The sequence below is a fragment of the Chenopodium quinoa genome, unplaced genomic scaffold (assembly GCF_001683475.1).
Source record: "Chenopodium quinoa cultivar QQ74 unplaced genomic scaffold, ASM168347v1, whole genome shotgun sequence".
Taxonomy (NCBI): Eukaryota; Viridiplantae; Streptophyta; class Magnoliopsida; order Caryophyllales; family Amaranthaceae; genus Chenopodium; species Chenopodium quinoa.
Window position 1 is genome coordinate 5,339,605 of NW_018745454.1, and position 14,833 is coordinate 5,354,437.

A 14,833-nucleotide genomic window follows, 5' to 3' on the forward strand; every position below is an offset into this window, starting at 1 on the left:
ATATTTTATTATTTTCATATTTTCTGATCCACCATGACTATATTTTATCATTTTCATATTTTCTCTCCTCCAATTCTCTCCACAATTTTTGTTTTTTTTAAAATGTTTTATTCTTCCACTTATCCCACTAACTCCATATAATATTACTTTCTCTAATATTTAAAAAACGGAGGGAGTACATTCTTATTTCTAGTATTTATTCCTTATATAATAAAAAAAAAAAAGTAGAAGTATAATTTAAGGATGGAGGGAGTACCATATTAAGGACTTGAAAATTTTAACTTTTCTTTTTTATATACAAAAAAAAAAAAAAAAAAAAAAAAAAAAAAAAGATTTTACAATCAGGTTGCTCTTTTTGGATGCATATTTAATGGCAAGGCCTTTAGGGAATTGGTCAGCCCTGCAGTTAGTAAAGCTTAATTACATTGCCCTCCCCACTTAACATAAATAAATATCAAAGGTGATGTTTGAATTCAATTACTCGAGTTTGACATGGTTATATTTACTTAGACCATCAACACTCATGGTATAAAAATTTATACCATCTATCTCTCTCGACTACTTTCTCACTCTTTCTCTAAAAATCATCCCACCTATCTATAATCTATCTATAATCAATACTAAAATAAAAACCATTGACATCATCAATTTTTTAAATTGTACACGTGTCAGCTTCTCCTTATATTTTTTCCGCCTAAAATTTTTTAATTTTTCTCTTCCCATTGTCTTTATTTATTTTATTTTTATTTATTTTGAAAAAGCTAAATATTGACTACAAAATACTTTTATCTTAAATTTCATATAGCTAATCTTAAGGAAAACAAATATTAACCCTGTATATATGTGATTACTCCGCCTAATTACAAAATCCAGAATTTTGTTGTAAATGATTTTTTTTTTTTCATTATACAGAGTACTATTTTAAATTTTGAATATGACTTGAAAATGCATGTATACAATTATAAATTCTTTTTATTATAGCAAATCTAGTGGTATAAAAAAAATTTACCGCCACACTTTCTCTCTCCTATTTGTATTAATAATACACTTAATTTATTTATGATTATATTTCATTTTATTATTGGAAATACCTAATTAATGTTTGTATAGTTAATTAAATAAATAAGCAATTTAGGTAGTAAAAAGCGAATTCGAAAAAAAATTATAAAACTATTAACAGTGGTAATTTTTTTTAATACTTTTTTACTTTATAATTTTTTTCTTAAAATACAATTGAAAAAAAAAAATTGCGTGATAATGCGCGTGATCTGGTTGAGGACCAAAGCAAATATTTACCATGAGATAGTACATACCATCACAATGTAATAGGTAGTGGGGTATAAGTTTGAAGAGAGGAAAGAAAGAAATGAGTTAGTGGGGACTATTAATTAGTAAAAAGTAGAAAGAATAATATTAAACAAAAAAGAGAATTTACTATAAAATGAAACATTTCACAACCGCAAAAGAAAAAAATTTCATTTATTTAAACATGGAGAAAGGATTACTCATTTTGAATTCTATCACCTAAGCTAACCAGAACAAATTGAAATAGCTACGGCTCTTTATCATAGTAGCTAACTAAAATCACCATGCTGCTCTTGCGGCTGTCGTGGTGTGGTGGTGTGGGTAGGGTTTCAATACTTTCCTTCTGTGCAGATACATAGTACCAAGTGTACAAAATCAGTTTTGCTACGGCAAGTATAGCTCCAGCAGCATTGCAAATCTTCTCGCAAGAAAAATAGATTGGTTTAGGATACGATTACTAGCATTAAAGTGGCCCAACTTTAGTTAGCAATCTTTGACACAACACAACAATATGACCGATGAAGTTATTAAAAGAAAACACGAAGTCGACACAACACAAAACCAACCCAACTACAACCCATTTAGATAAAGTGATCAAATCATGCAATTATCCTACTTTTAATATAGTTTTTGATAGATTTTGTGAACAATGCAAAATTAACACGAGACCAAATACGAATATGAATAGATAAGACTTTATGCTAGCTCTACACACCTAATGGATCAAAGCTTTCAATAGAGCAATAATAACAATGAACAAAAAAATGTTTTTCTTAGCATTTTGATGATCATATTTTATCCCACCTAAATTTTTCAATATTACATTATTTTTTTCTTTTTTTCTTTTTTTTTTTTTTATAATTTGCCTTGTAAGCCCCACATTATTACTTTTCATCTTGAAAAATGCTCATAATGCTCATCCTATGAGCATTTTTCATTTATCTCATTAACAATTTTGTTTTGCTCATTGTTATAAGTCATTTATTTCACACAAAATTTTGATCATGAGCATTTTTTCTCATTGCTCGCAATGCTCTATAAGGCAAGAGAATGGAAATTGTGCAAATGAAATGAGCTGTAAATCCTGTAATTGATTACCAGAATGTAGTGATCAAATTTTTTGATGCAGGCATATGCACTCCAAATGACTCCGTTAAACAAACCAGCAATCGAAAGAGACAATGGCATGTATTCAACACTCTTTGTAGTTATGACCTTCAGCTGTTGGCAAAGGTACAACTACATGAGAATATATTTTTGTACTCAAACTCGTATAGATAAATATGTAATAAAAACACAACTCCCTCCGTCTCTAAATTACATTCTTCTTTCTCTCTATTATGTAAGGAATAAATGCTAGAAAGAGAAATGTAATTTAGGGACGGAGGGAGTACGGAGAATTACATAACATAAAGAAATACCAAGTACGAAAGTAAGAGGTGTAAGACTCAATACCATTACAGTGAGAGGTGCACCATAAAAAAGGATTCCAAAGATGACATAAAAGATCCCAACAAAGTTAGACCATGAAGTATGGGTGTGGAATGCTAAGAGTGTGATGCAGATTAAGACAAACAGAACCACAACCTCGGCGTATAAGTATATGCACATTGATTTCTGTGCTACAACAACAGAAACTAATTACCTTTATAAATCAAAAACAGACTATTCAGTAAACAACAAATAATTGAATATGAATAAAATTCAGGAGATTCTCTTCGGATCAATTCTTACCCTACTGAAGCTGTCACCATAGTATGAGTATACAACGTAGTAGAAAATGTAGAGAGCAATTCCAACACAATTATTAACTGGAGTAAGAAGAATGGAGTGCGGATTCGAGTGTACGAACGGCATTGAGTATAGCACCCACATTGAACAACTGATTAATCCAGCCACAATAGGGTGAAACTTATATTCCTCATTATCTTTTTGTAAATATATCCTCCAAATTGTAGGCCTGTTAGTTAATTACATACCTATATCTTAATCGATATCACACTATATGTACCAAGTACAAAGTATTATATACCGAGTGACAAATTGTATGCAAAAATTATAAATTAGATTGATCATGACTTTAACTATGTAATTAGCACGTACTAGCATCTAAATGGGTGAAATCATACACATCCAAAGACATCTTAGAAAATACAAGCAAAACCAAATTAATCTATACATAGACATTCATAATTATTCAATATAGTTTTAAGCCGGTACAATTTAGTTAATTTAATAATTATCACAATTAAAGTACTAATTACATATGAAAGACTGAGACAAAGTATAATAAAAGATATATAAAAACATACGCAAGAGAGCAAAACATGAAAAAGGATGTAACATTGCCTGCAAAAGTAATCAATGAATCATTATTAGCACTAATTAATTGTGTGAAATAACAAAATTAGTTATTAGCACTAATTCCTCTGTAATAAGAAGAAAGCATACAAAAGCTTGATTAATGATTAAGCAACTTATAATTGCACTCTAGTACTCCATAGTAAAACATCCTTCGCCAATATTTCTACCGTTTTACTGACAGATACCTAAGCTCCACCATATTTATTTTAATTTAAATTTTTTACTTAATCATTACCAAAAAGTAACTAAAATTAGTATAATTTCACTTTTTTAAATCAATATTTATTAGCAATTACTCAATTTTAGCATGCTTATCAATTTTAGCAATGAATCAATATGAGATATATACTTGTACTCCGTATAAATTTAAGATTATTTATTGGAAAATTATCTTTTGTGAAATATCCTTCGTGAAAATATTTTAACGAGGAAGATTATACGGAGTACTGTATTTGTAGAATTTATCTCTCTGCCTTCTTTGAATTCATTGAGTTTTACCTTTTATTCTGTAGCAATTTTCGTGTTTATGTGAGTTTTTTTTGGGTGTTACATCCAGTTCACCTTTTAAGCTAATCCGGATTTGGGATCAATTTTGGGTGATTAGATTCCAATCTCCTTCAAAATATTGTTACGGGGGATCAAACACGGGTTCATCACTAAACCAACAACCGATTAGTAGCGTTCATCTGAGTTGTTAAGGTTTAGGTTAGGATAGAAATTACCTCCATTATTACGAGTTTACGTCATAATACAAATAATTGAATTCAAGTTCTTGATTTCGTATACTAAAAAAAAAAAAAAAATTAAAAAAGCAAGATTAATAAGTCACATAATAATTTATTCAATGTGAAGTACGATTAGGTCGATTACCACTCCTATAATATAATCATAAAAAGTATTACTATCCATGCATTAAAAGTAATTCTTCATACCAATAATTACAATAATGCTCATAAAATATATAGAGAAGATTAATTGTTCATACCAATAATTCCAAGAATTGTAGGAAGATCAAGATTCATCATCATCGTTGCTTAGCTTCAAGAAACAAAGGAAAGTGAATTTTGAGAGAGAAATTAAAGAGCAGTGGCAGATCTGGAAGATTGTTGGACTAGAATTATTGATATGATCAGAAAGTGGGATAAGAGTTCTTGCCTTCTCAGATTCTCTCCTCCTTTGCCTAACTCCAAACTAACGATAGTGTACCTATAGGACGTAACAACTGACTGGCCCAGTACCAGAGAATGGCATAAATCCCCACGCTTCTTTAGTGTGGAATGACGATTATGGGCCGGATAGAATTCGGAAAAATAATCCAAAGTTGAGATTATTTTGAGTAAAACGGTGAAAGTTGGGATTATTTTTGTCAATTTTTTCGGAATTTTTTTTTTTATAAATTACTATAATTTTTAATTTGTTTATTGGTTTTTTGTGTAATGAAAAACGCTCCTCAGCAATGAGCTAGCTCTACTAAAGAAATTCCAAGACACATTACCAAGGAAACTACTAACATGATAAATATCATCCAATAGACCAATACTAAATGAAAACTACTCCTCCCACGGTCTTGTGACGAAATTGTGTTAACAATACCAAGGCAATCGCTCTCCACCACCACTCTTGTGAACCCCGCTTCCACTGCAGCTTTTATCCCCAAGAAAACAGCCTTAGCCTCAGCTACATTTGGCATCCAACGATCCTCTGTCATCCTCACAGCAGCAAATAAAGGCTTCCCCCTACTGTCTCGGACAACAGCCCCAGCATAGGACCCCAACCCCTCGCAAGTGTCCCCATCCATATTGAGTTTTACCCATCCCTCCCTTGGTGGCTTCCAACGTTGCTTAACACCCTACCCAATACTCGCAAATATTTCTTCCTTCTCTTTGACATCGCACAACTGCTTGACCATATAATAATAATAAAATATAAAAAAAATATTAAACAAATCAATATATGTGTGTTGGGTGGAGTGAAACTACATAGCTCTATAAAGCTATGTAGTTTGGCCTAACTACAAAAGGTTATAGCTCCACAAAGGTTAGCATATAGCTAGCAATTAATTAGAAATTCCCAACAGATCCTTATGGACAACCATTAAAGCACTTTATCATGTAATATCGCTATATTATTTATTATTATTTTTTTGAAACCTAATATTGCTATATTATCGAGGGCGATAAATCTAACTTTAAAATGAGCAAACGCAATCCATTCTCATTGGCTTCTTTTATTTCTCAAAAAAAAAAAAAAAAAAAAAAAAAAACAAAAAAAAAAGGCATTTGGAGACTTACATAACTTGAACAGTTTAACTTAATAATGAGTTAATTTTGTTTGCCCCTCTTGTGAGAAGCTTGACTTGCATATGGGAGCTCAATTATGCAATTTTACCCATTTTGTGGGAAGTTGATCACTTGATCATAGAAAGTGCTATGTATCTATTAAGCAAATTTTACTTTCGGAGTATTTTACATGTCACCCAAACAAGCAGTCATGTTGGAGCATCATAACATGAATGAAAGACTCCAATCTCAAGGGTAAAATAATTCTATTGGATCCAGTCAAAAAAGGAACAAATAAAAATAAAACTAATGGCTGGGTTAAAGATTACAGTAGAAAACTAGTGAATCCAAAGACAAAATTGTCAGTTTTATTACATTAATAGTGCTTTAAATTTCTTTTAAATCTATGGGAACCAAGTTTAATGAAGTGCTCCTCTTCATAAATCTCCAAATAATGCAACAAGCTCTTCAAAATTATGCATCAGTCAGAGAATGACAAGGAGAGACCACTGTAAGACATAATAGGGTGATAAATCTCATCTATTTCATTCCAGTATAGCTAAAATTACAGTGAAAAAATTGCATCTTCTGAGCAAAAATTACATAATCTCACAAAGCTTAGCTTCGCCATATCTACCCTAAAAACCTCTCTCACAATTCTAGATGAAGCAATTTTCTCGTATTTGGGACCTATGGGATTCATCAAATGAACAGAAATCCCCTTTCCAAGTTGGTGACAGCATTAGAGTCGACACAATACAAACATGTTTCTGAGACATGCTGCATAAATTAGTCGCATTTGATGTTTTTGTAGATCCTTCGAACAAAAAGGTTGGAGCCCAGGAATCCTACAGCCCCTGATATAAAATATAGTAAAAAAAAATATTAATTTCACAAGAAAATAGCATAACACCTCAAATTCAAGCTAGAAGCATTACAGTGGAATTTAATGACCATCAGTCTCAGAGACCCTGCCCTGCCGTGGCAGGAACCTTTATATAGAAGCATAAAGTGTGATAAATGAGAATAACAATGTATGATTATCAAACAAAACTCATGTATTTCACAAGTAGAATCCCATGATACATGAGGATCTCCAGGAATTGAGCAAGGAGATTAATCAACAGAGAAGTCTTTTTAAAGATACTTACCACAAAGAATTCCTAGCCCAAGGCAGAACATCAAAGTGTAACCAAAATAAAAGCTGATCTGGAAGAAACCCGTCATCTTGGTCTTCACATGATAGTAATAAACTGCATATAGGTAGACATATATGGCAGTAGACGCAGCAGAAAAGAATGAAGTCCATTGCCAGTGGTAGTTTTCAGCATTCAACAAGAAATAAGTTCCCACAATCGTCACACAGACAGTCACAATGATGAGAATCAGAAATACAAGGAGCATGAAACCATAAACATAGTACACCTGCAAGTGTAAAACAACATAAATAATTTTTTTTTAAAAAAAAAAACAAAGTAAAATAAGAAGCATGATCAGCTGGACAAAAGTACAGGAGCAATTATCAAGACAAATAACTATTGAAAAGAATGGAGCACCTTGTAATTCCAAAAGGATGTGAAAACAAAATACATCTCAATGAAGATGCTCCCAAACGGAAGCAATCCACCCATAAGAGATATCACTGAAGGAGTCAGATACCATTTCTTCTCAGGGATAGGTCGAGGAATAGTCTTAACCCGACATGGATTGTTTGGAGATCCACTCCAGTTTCTTCCAACAACGGTGCCAAGGAGTGCAAGGGGGAAGGAGATGAAAGCCCAAATAACAAAAACTACAACCATAGTTCCGAAGGGAATAGCAGCCAGAGAACCATAGAATATAGCAATAGTGTTCAAGATGAACCCAATCCCAAAGCACAAAAATGGGAATAGGGAAGCTGTCAAAATCATCGTCTTGATCCAACTTTTGCCTGAAAATTCAGAGAATATATCCATCATCATTTTATTAAAACAATTAGCATTAAAAACTGAAAATGATAGGTAGGTTGATAGTTTATTAAGTTACAAGAGAATTATCACTTACCACCATTACGAGAGTACATTCCACCACTCACATACCCTGATATAAATGATGTCAAGGCATAACAAACAATAAATGTTGTGACAATGGCTCCCCTCCTGAAACAAAGATAATAATACTGATTTTAGAAAGTAATGTGACTAGATGTAGTGATATAATAGTCTTGTACACAATAACAGAGTACAAATGTCAACACTTCTGATGTAAAAGAAATAGAAGAATAAGTCATTCAAATTATTAATCTAGTGGTGCAGCACAGATGACATAGAGATCCTTGCAGTTATATAATTCAAGCTAAAGATGACTCGGATTATCAAGTATCTCATACATACCCTATATACAGCATTCCAATAATTGCCAAATTGATGACAAGGAGAACCAGAGTTGCCAGCTGGGCGCCATTACCAACAACAGCTGAAAGCAGAGCTAAGTTGCGAGGAGAACGGAAAACATCTCCATGAACAAGTTTCCAACCAGACTCTTCATTAACATCCCTTTCCTGATCATAAAAATCCAACTTCAGCTAATATATATAATATAGTGCAGCAAATGATAGAATGAACAAGATAAGAGTCTCACCAAGGTTTCCAAGTCATCATCCTCCCTAGCATACTTTGCATAATCATTTCTAAGAGTACGCATCAATATCATAGATACCAACCCAGTCAAGAAGATAACCATCATGAACGAATTGAAAATGGAGAACCAATGGATCTGCCAAAAAATTAAGTAGATAAGACCACTATCCTTAATATGAACATAAGATTACACGATACTTCTTTTAAACCGAAGAGAGCATCTAACTAGTTACAAAAGGTATTAAAAAAATTAAACATTTAGAACCTCAACAACATGCCACATGAAACTAAGAAAAAATCCCAAAACAACAAAGGCAGGACACTTCAATTCAGCAAGCTAATAGTAAAAACTAAAAAGCATAATCAAACTTCAGTTAGATTAGGTGTGCAAACCTGGTGCTCAAAGAAGGGATAATCCAGGTATACATCAAAACGCTTGGCAAAGGTAACATTTGTAGGAATCCATTTGACAGTGTATGTCATGTCATAGACCTTCCCCTCTTCCACTGGCTTGGCACCGTCCTGAGTGAGATTAACATGAATGATCTACAAAATAGGCATAGCATATTCATAAGTTATTTATAAATGGTAAAATAAAGTCTAAACAGGAAAGTCATAGAGCTGAGATACAAAGGGTAAGTAGAGTCACCTGATTGCCATTATATTTAATGACGAAATTTTTGTTTGTATACAGAACATGTTTAGCATTCTCAGTGTTTTTATCAAAATGCAATTCTCCAACAAAACCTGTGCCGCAGTAATAAAAGTTAGAGAAATGAAACAGGAATTAAATTTTACATTAATACTGAGTAGGCAGGGAAGAACAAATGCGTACCCCATAGTGGTAAATCGTCTGAAGGTTGTTGAGCAGACAGGATGGTTAGATGGAAAACAAAAAAATCAGTCATGAGAAACAAGGGAAACATATTTAAAATATAAGCTGCTTCAATGTTGCTTGACATCTGAGTGTCACTAGTAAATGAAAGAAAGTGAGGACTGACTACTGAGGAGATTTCGAGGGTATCATAAATATATCACATACCAATAAAGAATTCAAACCAATAAGAATTTTCAATAGCATCTTTGAACTGTTTGGCCTTGGTAGGATCAAGCTCAAGTTCACACATGGTTGTCTTGTCAGTACTTTCTGCCAAATTAAAATAGAATAACATCATTAAGTAATATCTGAATTCACACCCAAATTCTAGTGTACATTTCACAGAATTCACACAGCCATAGAAAAATGAACAGAACAGCCAGTAGCAGACATAATATCTGAATAGAGAACCAGGACTTACTTCCAAACTTGAAATCAATTTGGCTATCAATAAGTTCATTTCCACCGAGAACCTCACCCAAGCCACCCCACCTGTGGCCAGAATTCCCAGATGGACGGCAAAATGGAAGGCTGAAGTAGTTATAAGTTTCTTGAGGATTGTTATATGGACCAACTTTGTTCACCCAAAGAGTTACATGTTCACCTGCTTCATACTATATGAATTCAAAATAAGAAACAAAAAAAATGAGTTTTAACTTCAAGGAATCCATCAAGAAAGTAACAGAAACATGCACTCTTACAAGCTGATAAAAACAATGTATGTCATTCACACAACCACACTAATCTCTAGTTCTCTATCATAAATTAAAAAAAAAAATAAACACTAAAAACCTTGATTGGAGAGGAAGGAAGGGGGATGCATCAATCAGATGAGGATAATAAAGCCGCAGATGGGGGAAGGGAGTGTAAAAAAGGAATGATTTTAGAATCAGAGTCCATTGTGGACAAAGTAAGAAAGATGCCAATGATTTATTTCTAGCAATAGTTTCAGAATCAACCAGTTTACCTAAGAGTCCTAGACTGAGACACTTACAAGAACAACTAGCGCAAATAAGTAGTGCCTCTACTAAACTTTCCAAAATAATGGAAACAGCTAGACACAAAAATTTCAGGCTGAATGGTTTCGTCAAATGAAACCATCAATTAAAATTGGCTAGGGTACATCACTGCTAGTTGCCAGGCTCGTATCCTCTAACAACCTCAAGCATGCTAGGGTACATCATTGCTAATTGCCAGGCTCGTATCCTCTAACAACCTCAAGCGTGCTAGGGTACGTCACTGCTAATTGCCAGGCTCGTATCCTCTAACAACCTCAAGCATATCCAATTACTCATGATTCCATGAAACTATGGTAACTTCTCCAAACCAAACCCGTCCTATTGCCCCAGATTTACTACAAATTCAAAACATCATAAGCCGGGGTTTACAGCCACAGCAATGACTCAAGATCATCTAACCTATGCTTAATTACGAGATTGTACACCTAAACTGCTCCACAATGCCGAGAACTGTACTAATACTGATACATTGTTGAAATAACAGCCAAAAATTCATGGGATCATGGTAACAAAAATTGAAAGCATCGTAAATTACTAATGAAATCCAGTTATTTTGATTCCAGCGGTCCAGCATTACCTTCTTTTGCTTCAATTATCCCCATATTAACAAGCAAAATCCAATTAATCTCCTCAATTTCCCACAAAATTGCCGAGAAATTTATACATCGGGAAAAGCAAACTAATTTGTTCCCGATTTAATTATAAAAATGGGCATCACAAATTTCACATTAATTAATTAAATCAATCCAAAAAACCCCACGATCACAAAATTCAGCTCATTTTTCCCAACCAAATTAATATCAACAAGATCTAAATCAACAGCACACAAAAGATCAAATCAAACCCATAATGCGAAACAATGCAAGATTAAAGATGAAATAATTAAAACCCAGAAACCCAAGTACCTTGTGATCGGACTCGGATGCAAAAACGGGTGAAAAAGAGAATAAAACAACGGTGAGGATGAGGAGGGAGATAGATCCGACGGTGGAAGAGGGCATGATTGCAGAGGAGAGAGAATGTGACCTCAGCTAACGGTCGGATCTGCTAAAAGACGAGTTGATTTGTGGAGAAGAACAACAACCAGCTTTGGAGAAAAAATTTCGATGAATTAATTTTTTTATTATTTTTTGAGAAAATTAATATACTTGATAGTATTACGCAGTAATAGTATCATAGTTTGGGTGTATAATTGTGGATTAGTATTGGGTTGATCTTGATTAAATCTGGAAATCTGGAAAAATATTAAAGGGCTCTTTGTTGCTAAATGCTAATTTATGGTGGAGAGGTGCTGAGTACGTCGAACTTTGGGATTTTAAAAATAATAAAAAAAAAAATATACGGAGTATAATTTAAGGAAATAGTTTTTTTGGGCTTCTATGTAATGGTAAGAAATGTAGCCCAGCCCATCCCAGTGCAATGGCCTATATTACAAAGAGTCAAAGACATTCCAATCATTCTTAGTCACAAAGAGAGATTTCTTGGCTATGGTCTACTAGAACAAACAACAAATTAAAAGTTATTCTTTATGGGGGTCATAGTTACCACTAAAGTAGTTGAAGTTACCCTCAAATGACTGCTTTACAATTAAATTAACATACATCCGTCTTACACCAAATATATTGATAAATGAAAAGTCTCGGATTTGGACTTTGGGTACACAACTACACACTATTGTATACTTGAATTTGGATAGCCTTTATCAGATATATTATACACTTATACCTCCAAATTAGTTGAACTAAACAATGTATTCATTTCTACTTAGATTTTCATATAATATATACACAGTTTTAAGTAATTGCAATACAATTTAAGCTCGATATAATTTATTTGAAATCATTTTATCAAAACTTTTTTGAAAAGAGATTCAATTAGTTGAGAAATGAAATGTTTACAACTTTTTTTCACAACTCTACGGCCCTGCATTAAACTATTAAAAAAGAAGTGGGCCACAAGTAGTATCAATCACCGAATAAACCCAATTAACCTATACTAAAATAGTAAAATCTCAATCCTAATCCAGGTCAGATACCCAAACCCATAATACTGTAAGAATTAACAATCCAACTCGAACATGAAGGTAGAGAAAGACACTGGTACTCATGCCAACCCACATGCTCCCCTTTAGAGTTTAGACCTGGCAAACAGGTCATTTAGGTCAAGTTCGGGTCAAGTCAGTTTAGGTCGAGTCAAGTTCGGGTCAGCAAGTCTGGGTCGAGTCGGGTCGATTTGTGTTTCTGGTCAAAATCAGGTCAGCACTTCGGGTCAAGTTTGGGTCGGGTCAAGTTTGGGTCAGGTCAAGTTCGAGTTGTGTCAATTCGGGTCGGGTATGTTCGGGTCTGGTCAATTTTAAGATCAATTTTCGGATCAATTTTGGGTCGGGTCAATTTCGGATCGAGTCAATTCGAATCGGGGCTATTCCGGTCAAGCTTGTGTCGAGTCAACAAAATAAATTCACTTTAAAAAAAATTGTTGGAAAAATAAAGTAAAATCGTTAAAAAAAATAAAAAATCATGAGTACCTATTACGTAGGAAATAAAGAAGCCCTAAACTAAGTAATTCGCTATTTCACCCTATTAACTTAGGATTCGGGTCGGGTCACCACGGGTCGGGTCGATTCGGGTCAATCGGTTTGGGTTAAAATCGGGTCGGTTCACTTTGGGTTTCGGGTCATTTCGGGTCGGGTCAAATTCGGGTTTTGGATCAATTTCGGGTCAGGTCATTTGGGTCGAGTCACTTCAAGTCATCGGGTCATGTTCGGGTCAAATCTATTTCGGGTCGATTCGGGTTAGTTCGGGTTCAGGTCATTTTTTAGTCAATTTTCGGGTTATAGGTAAGGTCATTCGGGTCAGGTCAATTAGTTCGGGTCAGGATTGTCAGATCTACTCTCTATTACGCATAATAAAATGACGAAAATTCATACACCATGTGCATGTGCATCCTTCCGCCGCTTCCAATTTTCTATTTTTTTTTTTCTTGGAAACCTCCCAATTCTTAATTATTTATTCCTTCTTACTCCGTATTTCTTTTCCTTGTTACACCAGAATCACCGGAAAAAGTCATCCCAGAAAACAAAACTAAATTTTAAAAAAAAATGAAGAAAGATTTCCCGATTATCAAATAATGACACTGAAAACTCTTCCGGTAATCTTCCAACCACAACAATCTTCATCGTCTTCGATATTATCCCCATTTTCATGGCTTTTTCTCAACTGTCGTCGCCGATTCATCTTCCTTACCATTTGTTCACCACTTTTACTCCCTCTTCTCTGTCTATTGTTTCCCGTCATTTGTCTCTGTCAACTGTATTTCTGTCTCTGCCGCCGTCATCGGCGCCTGCGCCGGAGATATGACGCCGGATTACGGCGGTGTGAGGAAGGAAGAGGAGGAGAGATAGTGGAAGTTAACGAAGATGATGAGGAGAGAGAATTAGGGTGGATGTTGTTGCAGAGGTATTTGGAAGATCAATTAGGGCTTGTTGGATCTGTGATTTCTGTTTATGATTGTGGCGATGATGATGATGATGATGATGATTTTGATATTGATCGTCATCAACATATTCCTGATGATACCAGAACACCTTTTCTGAATTAATTTGAAGTTTTTTATTTTTATTTTTAGGATTAAAAAAAAAAAATTGACATTGGTATACTGTAATAGGAGTGAACTGTTAAACATCGCCCGCAAATTCCTACATAAAGCCCACAAAATAAGAGTGAAATGACACTTTTGCCCTCATACTAAAAAACACACAATTTCTCTCTCTACTCTCTACTTCCACTTTCTCTCTCTAAATTATTTCCAGAGCTATGTCGAGGCGGCCCGGCAAGGAAGTGGCGGCACCGGCGGTGGGCGGAAGGCGGTTTGCCGGCCAGAAGGTAAATTTTTTAATTTTTGTAATTTTTTTTAAAAAAAAAAACCTCCGGCGACGGTGGGGCGCCAAGGCGAGACGCCACCACCACGGCGGAGGCGCCAAGGCAAGGCGCCCAAACGGTGGTGGCGGCGCCAAGCCCAGACGCCACTACCACGGCTGTGGCGCCTAGCCTCTGCGCCGCCGCCGTGGTAGTGGCGTCTGGGCTTGGCGCCGCCACCACCGTATGGGCGCCTTGCCTTGGCGCCTCCGCCGTGGTTTTTTTTTTAAATTTTTTTTTTGTTTTTTTTTTAATTTTAAATTTTATTTTCGATATTTTTTTTTTTTTTTTAAAAAAATTTGTTTTTCTTTTTTTTAAATTGTATGTTCCCTTTTTTTTTTATCTTTTTTTTTTTAAATTTTTTTTTTTATTTGTTTTAATTTTATAATTTTTATGTTTATAATTTTATTTCCGTGACTTGTTTATTTGCTTTTGTGTTTATTTTCGACTTTTTTTA

At 34.3% G+C, this 14,833-nt stretch overlaps 3 protein-coding genes across 3 annotated transcripts; 1 reads left to right on the plus strand and 2 right to left on the minus strand.

Annotated features, from left to right (window-relative positions):
- Positions 1 to 1,413: 1,413 nt before the first annotated feature.
- Positions 1,414 to 5,546, minus strand: LOC110714152 (bidirectional sugar transporter SWEET4-like). The gene is made up of 6 exons (XM_021892624.1): positions 4,655 to 5,546; positions 3,618 to 3,654; positions 3,040 to 3,265; positions 2,761 to 2,922; positions 2,404 to 2,526; positions 1,414 to 1,723 (listed from the first exon to the last, which is right to left on the minus strand). Exons 1-6 carry the CDS (start codon positions 4,695 to 4,697, stop codon positions 1,553 to 1,555), a joined length of 762 nt encoding a protein of 253 aa, XP_021748316.1. The 5' UTR covers positions 4,698 to 5,546; the 3' UTR covers positions 1,414 to 1,552.
- Positions 5,547 to 6,251: 705 nt separating this feature from the next.
- LOC110713941 (transmembrane 9 superfamily member 1-like) lies at positions 6,252 to 11,786 on the minus strand. Its single transcript, XM_021892393.1, has 12 exons — positions 11,368 to 11,786; positions 9,865 to 10,057; positions 9,609 to 9,713; positions 9,402 to 9,419; positions 9,216 to 9,313; positions 8,960 to 9,112; positions 8,568 to 8,702; positions 8,321 to 8,487; positions 7,992 to 8,086; positions 7,505 to 7,878; positions 7,100 to 7,373; positions 6,252 to 6,805 (listed from the first exon to the last, which is right to left on the minus strand). The coding sequence occupies exons 1-12, from the start codon at positions 11,461 to 11,463 to the stop codon at positions 6,738 to 6,740; spliced, it is 1,776 nt and encodes a 591-aa protein (XP_021748085.1). The 5' UTR covers positions 11,464 to 11,786; the 3' UTR covers positions 6,252 to 6,737.
- An 865-nt stretch (positions 11,787 to 12,651) lies between these two features.
- Positions 12,652 to 14,188, plus strand: LOC110714159. Its single transcript, XM_021892631.1, has one exon. The coding sequence runs from the start codon at positions 13,589 to 13,591 to the stop codon at positions 14,057 to 14,059; it is 471 nt and encodes a 156-aa protein (XP_021748323.1). The 5' UTR covers positions 12,652 to 13,588; the 3' UTR covers positions 14,060 to 14,188.
- The last annotated feature ends 645 nt before the right edge of the window (positions 14,189 to 14,833 follow it).